The 10537-nt window shown below is 52.2% G+C and overlaps 1 protein-coding gene across 19 annotated transcripts in view; it reads right to left on the bottom strand.

Annotated features, from left to right (window-relative positions):
* Window positions 1–10537, bottom strand: part of Obscn (obscurin, cytoskeletal calmodulin and titin-interacting RhoGEF) — a 147538-nt gene that overhangs the window by 26950 nt on the left and 110051 nt on the right. For all 19 annotated transcript variants that reach the window (XM_031354168.1, XM_031354166.1, XM_031354173.1 and 16 more), the window contains 11 exons: window positions 10173–10295; window positions 9892–10031; window positions 9079–9279; window positions 8838–8920; window positions 8209–8382; window positions 7207–7363; window positions 6640–6756; window positions 6371–6535; window positions 6019–6177; window positions 5653–5830; window positions 4538–4651 (listed from right to left, as the gene is read on the bottom strand). In XM_031354168.1, the coding sequence (XP_031210028.1) occupies window positions 4538–4651; window positions 5653–5830; window positions 6019–6177; window positions 6371–6535; window positions 6640–6756; window positions 7207–7363; window positions 8209–8382; window positions 8838–8920; window positions 9079–9279; window positions 9892–10031; window positions 10173–10295 (1611 nt within the window). The remainder of the gene's footprint in view (window positions 1–4537; window positions 4652–5652; window positions 5831–6018; window positions 6178–6370; window positions 6536–6639; window positions 6757–7206; window positions 7364–8208; window positions 8383–8837; window positions 8921–9078; window positions 9280–9891; window positions 10032–10172; window positions 10296–10537) is intronic.

The following is a 10537-nucleotide window of genomic DNA, read 5'->3' on the forward strand; positions in this document are numbered from 1 at the left end:
TCTTCTTCTTCTTCTTCATTCTCCTCTTCTTCCTCCTCCTCCCTCTCCCACATCTGACCCAGCCAGCCAGCCCTTGGCAAGACAAGCACCCAGGGTTCCCCTGAGTGAGTGGAGACCACTCCCAGCAGACAGCTCAGACCTCAGTACCAGGCCTGTCAAAAGGGCCCCCCTCCGAGGCCATGCCCTTGTGCCTTTCCTCTCACAGTTCAAGTTCTAGTTTCCTCAGCCATGAGCAGCCAGAACCAGAACCCTCCCTCCCCCCTCTCTGGGAAGATGTGTGTCCAGCAAAGCTGTTCCGGGTCATCCTAAAGGTAGGCACTCTTGAGCTGTTCTCAGTGCATGAACACACCAGACACCTATTTTACAAGTCATCTCCCCTGTAGACAGGAAATGAATTCCGAATCAGTCACTGAAGGAAATGCATGGCCTCGTGGTAAACGACTTGAAGGCTAGAATCGCCCACGAAGTCACCATATGATGACACCCTCCTCAGCATGTCAGGCAAGCCTGCTTCTTTCCTGGGTGAGTGGTGGGGGGACCAGGTACTTTTCCATAGAGATTTCACAGCCCTCCCTTAATATTCAAAACAAGCAAAACTAAACGGGTTCACATATCCCGATGGTTCTGTTCTGTGTCTCTCTGGAGCCAGAGGAGCTGGAATCCATCAGGGACAGCATGTGGGGATCTTGAGAAAGACTGTCAGCTTCCCAGCTCTGCTGGACACAGATGCCACATTCCAGCCCCACCCAATCTGACACCGAGAGGCCCCTATGAGGCCCAAGGCCTTGCCTTCTACCTCTGGATGCTCACTGTTTGTGTCTGTCTACTATGGACACACTGTACTCAGGTGGGACAGACATGTAGAAAGCACAGGGGGCCACTGTACCCAACCCAGTCTCCTTGTCCCTTACAAGATTGGTTGACAGAGACAACACAGAACCCAGGAGGAAAAAGTGTCCAAGGATTCATGGAGGTCAAGTCATGCTCCATGCCCTTGTATGACATCAGGGACGGATTAGAACAGTCAGACCAGGCACTGTCCGTGTAGCTCTAGTTGATGTGGACATCCTCTGTGAGACTAGTTGCTGATGGCCGTGTTAGGGACACCAGTTGTGGCTCCTTTTGTTGTCTTGGATAATAAAGACCACAATCCCTTTGAGTTCACAGGACCAGGTATGTAACATACATCCAAGGCACCTCTAAGTCTGGACGTAGCGCTCAGAGTCCTTTGACAGTCCTCTTCTGCTGAGTCAGCACTCTTTTGGTTAGTAAATTAGAAGTATCTGTCTCAGCCAGGCTTGAGCTGAGCTCCACCAGCAGGGCAGGCTAAGAGGCCCAAGATACAGCATTCTGTTCCCAACATGGAGTGCCTCAGAACTACATCAGCATTCACAAGTACAAATCTTTGTCTTTTGGATCCTCTGACTTCCACAGGAGAACCAACACCGTATAGGACTCCTGGACCCTGAGAACAGTGTGTGTTCCACCTATGTCCTTTCCATGGTCCCAGCCAGTCTGGAGTTGGCCTGAGAGATTCCCAGAGGCCTGCAGCTTGCAGTGGATTTTCTGGATTCCCCACAGGAAAGGCTCCTTTGAGCACTGCTGTGGTTTCAGGGTGGTTTCCTTGAAGGTCCCTGTGGTGGAAGCTTGGTCTCCAGTGTTGATGATGACACTGAGGTGGCAAAACCTCTTAGGTGGAGGGCCCTCGATGAAGTGAATTAGGCCACTGAGGAAGGTGCCTTGAGAAGGGGTTGATGCTGGCTTCTATGAGTAACTCCATTTTTCAAGAGTTATTCTGAGAGCAGGCCCGGCCTGAGTCCATCTTGCTTCCTATCTCCCATGATTGCTCCCTCCGTCCTCCATATATCCCCTCCCCACAATGCCTGCTGCCACACTACATTACAGCCAACAGGAGCCTCACTGCGTGACACTGTGCTTTTAGGACTTTCAGCCTCCAAACCCTGATATCAAAAGAAATCTCTTTCCTTTCTAAAGAATGTGGATGCTGGTACAGAACAACAGCAAGTGGAAGCTTTAATGTTAGCAGGCTTTTGTATGGTCCTGGGCAAGCTTTAAGTTTCTCAGAGTCATCCTTTTGCCAGCTGAAGTCTCTGGCATGAGAGGCACAGCTTGGGGCTTGGATCTGACCTCTTTCCAACGTGGCCACTAGACACACTGCTCTTGAAAATCAACTCTTTGCGTGTCGTGGGGCTCTGATGCAAACCAGATGTTCAAGTCAGTGTTTCTTCTATGATGAGCCAGTCTGGACTCTGGAACAAGCATGCCAAGGAGTGTGTATCCAAACCTTCCTCTTCAAATGAAAGAGACGATTTCCCAACTTGGATTCCCAACTTGAACAGGTGGCTACCCTCCCAGAGTAGGGTGCTCTGTCCTCCTCATTCTACCCCCGTGTCAAACTGTATTGGTCCCCTGAGGGTCTGGATCCATGAATCACTCATTGTCCAGATAAGCAGGGAGCCAGCAGCACACAAAGCTTGCAGCTAGGCAGAGGTGTGGCTCTATGTTCAGTGGGTAGAGTTCAAGGCCATTCTTAGAGCTTTGCCCTGTTACTGCCTTAGTAACATTATATTCTTACTGATCCAGCTGTTTGTTCTGTCATGTAAACTAGAGTGGCAGGTTACAGGAGTCCTTCTTTGGGGCCACAAAGCATGGATCAAATACAGATGAATACCTGATAAACTGAGACCACCTCACCAAACCACCAGGACTCTTGTATGGAGCCACCACAACACCATATCACTGGGACCTACCCCCAGCTAGACAGACACAAAGCTATGCTACACACTAGACAGAAAGCTATTGAGAGATGCTCTGAAATCTACAGAGAGAGTGGCTGCATCATGTGGGGTCTTCAAACCTCTACCATAGCAGACAGGCCCAGGAAACTAGCCATTCTTCTTAACATACTGCTTCTAATCAATGAATGTGGCCTTGTGGCCAACACCAACCATGTGGTGCCTGTAGTATACATATGCAAACGTGTATGTATCTGTGTGTGTGTGTGTGTGTGTGTGTACACATACTAGTGTGTATCCATGCATGTATGACTGTTTAGCATATACTTGTGTATTATATTCATGCATGTGACATGTTTCAGTATGCACCAGTGTAATGTCCATGTTACATATGTGTGCCATGCACATACAAGTATGTGCAATGTGTGTGCAATCTGTGATGAGGTGGTCCACAGCTGGGTGAGTGGGCATAGAGGCACATTTTCAGTCTCAGGACTGGCTCTAGCTGCTCTTGGTCATTGTCAAGCTGGTCACCTGTCCTCATCCTTACTGAGAGGCCTTCTCTCTCTCAGGCTATTCTCTGTTCCTCATCTCTTCAGATTCTGGAAGTCAGAGGACCCGTAGAACCACTAATGCCAGTGATACATGGTACAAGCCATGTTATAAGCTCTAGGCCACAAAGACACCTCCCATCAATCATGTCTGTGGTGGGCACCCTGTCCTTTGATGCTGTCAATGCGACTTCAGACTGAGGTTGGCCATGTGAGAAGTCAGGCATGGACTTAATCAATTAACTGATCCAGACCCAGTTAATACCCTGAACTGGAAAGCTTGGCTGATCATCCTTGCTACCAACACTGTTCCTCTCTATGTCCTGCACTGATGTTGGGAGCCAACGGAGCTGACCACAGGACTCCACTGGGAAGAATAAGTCAAAGCTCACACATGGCGACACATGGACTCTGCTCAGCTGACTCCAGGCTGGCCCCTTCTGCTGCAGTAAAACACAACCCTGAACTCTGTTGAATTTCAGTGAGTCCATAGAGGAAATGATCCAGACCCAGTTAATGATCAAATGATCAAACTGGAAGAGGCTTCTGAGAGTTGGAGCCTGCCGCTGGTGTCAGAAATGAGAGGACCCTGGGGTTCCCAAATTTGGCATCAGAATTGTGAGTGCTCTTGGAGACCTCTCAACCCACAGTTGATAACAGGTTTTAGGGAGCCCAAACTTGCAGGCAGTGTCGGTGGTAAGATCGACTGGAGACTCAGACCTTTGCTACTCCTTCTATCACAGCTAAGCGAGGTATGTGTGCCACGACCCTCGATCTCTGCACTGTCTGCAGCCCACCTCCCTTCTCATAGCTCTACTTCCCTATGGGACTGCTGGTTGTGCAGTGTCACACGTTGACCAGGCTGTTCCTCAGCCTCATGGTTATTGCTTACCCAGGTCCTCATATCTACCTCTCAGTCATGCAGAGACTTTCAGGCCTGTTATCTCAGAAGGCTGTCCTGGTTTTCATCACTGCCCAATGCCAATAGTCCTCAGGGTGGCCACAACACTACCTAGCTTGTGGTTTATTCATCCATCACCTGTCCCCTACCCTACATCAACATGCTTTTGATCAGACTCTCCTGTCTCCTGCCTCCACCACCACCCCCCCCCCCCCCCCCCCCCCCCCCGTGTATACCACTGGCTAGATCCCACATCCTTCAGAGATTCATCTGTGTTGCAGAGCCAGTGCCTCACAGTGAGGGTGACCATCCTCATACATGGGCTATACCTTTGTACCAGCTGACGATAGGCTTAGGTGTGCCAGTCACTCGGCATGCTAGTTTGACCGTTTCACCCAGCTCGGCTGTGCAGTCAGCTAGTTCGTCTTGAAACTCAGGGGGACCTGAGAATACACAAGAGGGGTCCCCAATGTTATGTGTATAGCAGGACAGACCTACAGTCTTAATTGCATATACCCTGGCAGGTCCCCCACCCGATGCTAGTCCCCCATGTCCAACAGTGTGGCTGCTACCACCTGGGGTCTGAACTTAGAGGCAAGTGGGACATGTTGGATGCACAGTAGGAAGGGATGGGGACCACTGTGAAAAAGGAGGAGCTTGGGAGAGATTCCTCTGCAGGTAAAAGCATTTACAACACAAGCATGACAACCTGAGTTTGAATCCCTATCACCCACTTGGGGTCATAGCCTCATGTGCTTATATCCCTAACACTGTAGTGGCAGAGACTGGCAGATCACCGGAGCTCACTAGCAGGCCAACCTCCTCAAAAGAGTAAGCTCCAGGTTCAGTACGAAACACTGTCTCAGAGAAATAGGCAAAGGGTGAGTGATTGAGCAGGGACACCTGATGTCCTCCTCTGGCTCCAGCACATTCGCACAGGCCCACATAATAACACACACATGTGAACATACATGTGCACATGCATGCATATACCACCAAAAGTTAATTAATTAATAATAAAAACCCATATGGTTTGGATGATTCTGTTCTGACTGAGGGAGCTGGTCCAGGGTGCAAGATTCCCCGATGCCTTGCAGAATCAAGATGGATGTCCCGAGCCTCGGGTCCCTGTGTAGGATCTTCCCACCATGTCCCTGAGGGTCCTCTCCCTGGTCAGAGGTAACCTGACATTCTACCTGAATTTCCCCGTGAGGATGGAGTTATTACATCCCACTGAGAGCTATCAGAGGAAAGAGTGGAGCCCTATGCCTGACTCCCAAAAGCCAACCCCCCTCTCATGCCCAGGAGGCAAGGGCAGGCAGTGCCACCCAACTATCTGAGACTCAGGTCCCAACAGCCAGGGTGCATCCCAGCCAGACAAGTAGGGTAAAAAGGCATGTCCCCATCCTGTCATGCCCACTATGGCCCACAAAAGGACACTCACGCCATACAGGCTGGGCAAGGCGCTGCTGGATACCACAGATCTCCTTCACCCATGAGTTTTTGATGATGACGGTCCTTGCCTGCAGTAGGTACTTTCGCACAGAGTCTTCCCTCTCGTGCCACACCTCAAAGGCACGGTCATCCCCCTCTACCTGGTCATTCAGGTCGATGCTACTCAGCTGTGAGGAGAATGTGACCACCCTCAGATGATGTGGGACCCAGGTAAGACACATGGAGGCTACCCTGCAACAGTGGCCAAGGGACTGGCCACCAGGACCCACCCTAAAGCTTGAGAGGCAAATAGGCCTCCGCGCACTGCACATCCACTGCGCCTACGGAGCCCTCGGCAGCCCCTGCACGTACAGACCTTCATCATGTTCCGGAACACATAGCTGAAGGTGTCAGTGCGAGAGTCTCTCCGGGGCTTACAGATCACCAGGTGGTTTCGGAAGAGGAAGACATGCCGGTTGTGGCCCTTCCAAGGCATCCGGGCCCCTGGGGCCCCCTCCCACACTATGAAGTGGCCCTGGAAGTGTGAATTGGCTCTGGTTAGCCACGCCTCTCCCGTGGATGTGGGCTCCACCAACAGTCATGTATCCAGCTCCCCATCAAAGTCATGCAGTCACCCTCATGGCACCACCTCCAAAAGCCTCATGCAGTGACACACACACACACACACACACACATACAACCTCCCCGCCAGTACCCAACCGCCCCACCTGGCGGATAGGTTCTCCCAGGGCCTCCAGGGTTCCTGGGTAGTTCTCCATGAGAGAAACGTGCAGCTTGTTCTCAGCACGCTGAGGCAGGGCAGACACCACGGCATAGGCCTGCTCCAGCAGTGCGCAGTTCTGCCGATTGCGGGCCTTGTTGCGGATTAGCTCCTGAGATAAGGACCAAGAGTCATGGATCCAGAAGACTCTGAACCCAGGAATCCCCCTATCCTCCCACAGGTGCAGCCTGCTCGGATAAGGCTGGAGCATGTCACCTTCAGCAAGGCCTGGTATTTCTGCACCCGTTCCACTGGCTGCTCCAGGTAGTGCTGAAGAGGAGGTGGGGGTGGTTGTGTGGGGTCCTTGGCTGACAGTGTCTCTTCTGCATATTTCTGTAGGAACCAGAAAAAAAAAAGGTCTTGTGCATGAATGCATGATCCCTTGATGGCTAGAGTCACCTTGATCTGCAGGCTAGGCACCAGGGCTGTCACAGGAACATTCCTGACTCCCCTCCCCCAAGCATGGCTATGTCCCCTGAGAGCTAAAGGATGATGCCAAGGGTGCCCTGCACCGGGTGACACTGGGTCATCATGTCACTGGTGGCGGCATAGGGCTTGGGCAGCTTAAATAACAGCTGAGGCATACTGAACTGTGGGAACTCTTATTGCATTTCCCACTAAGCCAGGGTGCAGGAAGGTGGTGGGTATGCAGTGACGTGGGCTGAGGAAGATGAATTTGGACTGGCCACATAGACCAATGCGCCTACACCTTAGAGAGCATTCAGCAAGAACTGGGGCCTAGGAGCAAGCAGGGCAGATGGGCTAGGGACAGACAAGAAGTACCTTATAGAACTCCTGGACTGGGGTGCTGACGACCACTGATTCAGCTTGCACGCGGCCCACCAGGAACTCGAGGTACTTCTCAAAGGCCTCCTGGTTCTTGATGAAGCACATGGCCACATCATCGTCAGTGCCACAGCCCTGCAGCTCCTTCAAGAAGCTGCCACAAAGGGGACAGTGTTAGCACTTCAACCAGCTCCAGGCTCTCTCCTCTCGAAGAAGGCCAGGATCCTAATCAAGGCTGAGCCCCAGGAATGAGAGAGTATGTTGAGTCATGTGTGCAAGAAGTATGTGGTTGTGTGCCCATCTGTCCATGCATGAGTATGGACATATACTATGTGTGCACATGTACAAAAACATTCATGTGTGGGTGCATACTTATTCAGGTTTTCTAAGAGTATGCATGCATATACACATAAACATGCACAGATGTGGACACATATGTGTGCAGATATTGTATATGTGCAATGTAGTGTGAACATTTGTGGTATGCATGCATCTTGGTACAGGTGCATACATGCGTATGCTTGTGTGTACTTGTATGCCTGGGTGACAGTGCACATGTACAGAAACCTGTAAATATGTGCACATGTTGGCATGGATGTTGTGAGGTATGGACAAGTACAGGATGTGAAATGTTCTGCATATCCATGAGCAGGCATGTTAGTATGAGTGTGCATGTGTGTGTATAAGTATTCACATACAAGAACATGGGCATGGACAGTGTGGCAGCTATGCATCTACACATGTATGCACATGCATGTGCATGCCTACATATGAAAGTCTACATGCATGTGGGTTGTGTACACACTACTCAGAGGAAGGCATACTGCAGGATTTACCCTGCATAACCAAGATACCCAGTAAGAGAAGTTCTGCCTTCTGACATGTTAGCACAAGCTGTCCCCCTCCTCAGCTCCTGCCCACACTCCATGAGGTGTGGCCTGCAAGCAGGGGCTGTGTGCTCATATTTGCATGTGCATGCACACAGCCCCACCCTCTCACCTGCTGTGGAAATGGCTGATGTCCTGCACATTACGAAAGATGACTGTCTTCTGGCTGGCCACGGCTGCGGGTACGCGGGGAGATCGGTCCAGGTGCTTCATGTGGTGACTCTCCAAGAACTGCAGCTCACCCACAAAAGCCTGCTCTGAACTCAGCAACTCCTGGATGACAGAGCTGGCAGAAGGAGAAGCCATTAAGGGGTACTCAGGGACTCAGTGGCCACAGGCTCCTGTCTCTTTCGAGGCCCTGGGAACAGCATCGTCACAGGAAGGCTCACTCTCTGTAGCCCCCATTCCCTCAGCTGCTAAATTTGGGTACTGCTTGCCTCCTACCATCAACTTAGAGAGGGGGTGAGGAGTGCCTGGGAGGAACTTCTTACTCTCTGCCTATCTGCCCACCACCCCACCAGGGAAGCAAGCTGGCATAGCCCATGTGAGGACAGCTGCAGGAATCACTGTCAAACCAGTGCCAACTCTGTTATCTATTTCTACCCATCTCTGATACAGAGTAGGCATTCACAATCCCCATAAAAGCAGCAGGTCAGAATTCCATTGGGACCCTGAAAGAGGGCGGGCAACAGGTCCCCATGAGCCGTGGGCCAGCCAGAGCAAGCTCTACCAGAAACTCACCTCAGCCTCGTTCTATACTCATCCTCAGACACAGCCTCACCAGGGAACTCGGGGGCCTCAGTGGGCCCCCACTCAGGAGACAGCTGGTGAGGAACAGGTGTCAATTAGAAGTAGTCTGTGAGCTCTGGCTCTGCCCCTGTGGAGACTGGGGACTCCTATCCTCCTAATGAGGGCAATAATGCCAGAGTCCGCTAGGTTGGTGACCTGAAGACCCTCTCCCCTGAGTCCCCCAGACAAGTACCTTGAGCCTCTTGTCCAGGTAGGCAGGTGACACCCAGCCCTGCCTGGAAGGGCTGGATTTGGTGGGCTTGGTGCGTACAAGCCAGCGCAGGGGATGGGCTGAGTCAAGGACCTCCACATACTGGCCTTCTCTCAGGATGATGGCATCCTGCTCAGCTCCCAGGGGCAGATAGTCAGCTGTGACCACGTAGATGTCAAAGATCTGATTGGGTAGGGAGATGAAGTGAGTTGGGGGGTGGGGAGGATAGAGTCGCCAGCTAGCCCTGTCAGGGGTCCCCAGCAGCCACCAGGGAAAGGAAGGTGAGAAGCCTCCCAGAGCCCAGGGTGATCAGCCAAGCCTGTCAAGTCCCAGAACACAGGACAGCAGTCTTGGGGACGTTCAGTGCAGGTACTGGCTCCCAATCCCACACAAATGTCAGCAATGTGAATATTCTCCCTTGGCTTCCCCCAAAAGAAAGCACTCTATACTACTCGTTGACGTCCTATCGCCTGCCCTCCTGCCACCAGGAACCTAAGAGGATGCCTGCTACACCAGAGGGAGATGGGGGAGGGGAGGAGGAAAGAAGGAGGGAGGAGGACTCAGAAGAAGCAACTGGATAGGAAGGCCTGGGGACTGGACCTGCTTCCTCACCAGTTCCCAATGTGTCTTGGGAACAGAAAGCAGACCCTGCTTGCTTCCCTCAAACCAGGAGCTCGTCCCCTGATGCCCCGTAATGCACTCCTTCTCCAGGACCGTCCTGGGATCCTGCGCCTCTCATCCTGACATCGTCTTCCAGGAGTCCCCTCCCCGTCGTGTTCCCCAAGGCCCACCTACCTCACCACGGGAGTCCCCATCCTCTGACTCTGAGGAAGACTCTTGAACACTGGAGGAAGGACGTGACCGGCCATGCCGAGGAGAAGCAGATGGTGTCTTGGACTCCTCATCGCTGTCACCTCCAGGCACCTGGAGTTTGGCTGGATGGGCACAAAGGTTGTGATGTACCCCCAACCCCCAATATCCAGACAGCTTCCAGATCTTGGAAACAAGAGAGCCTCTGCCTCCACTCAAGATCACTTGGCCCCAGCGCCCCCTTGAGACATGCACTAGCACCTCACCCTGCGAGATCTTGGCCGATACCATCTCCGTGATCTGCGAGGTGAGTTTCTGCAGGAACTCTTCTGTGCCCACCTCAGCAAGGGACAGGTGACTGTGGGCCTCCTCAGCCACCAGGGACTCACCTGGGGTGATAAAAGTGAGCCTCAATCAACCATCCCTCCCCCCAGGTATCTACTGAATAGTCCCTACACCACAGGCCCACTTTTGACCCTAAGGGATATGAGACACACAAGGCACCAGGGCTTCCTGATGGTGCTGGGCTTGGCAAAGCAGAGCAGCCTCTAGAGATGGGGTGGTGAGGCTAGCCATATGAAGTCATAGTAGGCTTGCTGTGGTCTGAGCCAATGGGCCTAGGAGCAAAAAA

The sequence above is a fragment of the Mastomys coucha genome, unplaced genomic scaffold, assembly GCF_008632895.1.
Source record: "Mastomys coucha isolate ucsf_1 unplaced genomic scaffold, UCSF_Mcou_1 pScaffold5, whole genome shotgun sequence".
NCBI lineage: Eukaryota > Metazoa > Chordata > Mammalia > Rodentia > Muridae > Mastomys > Mastomys coucha.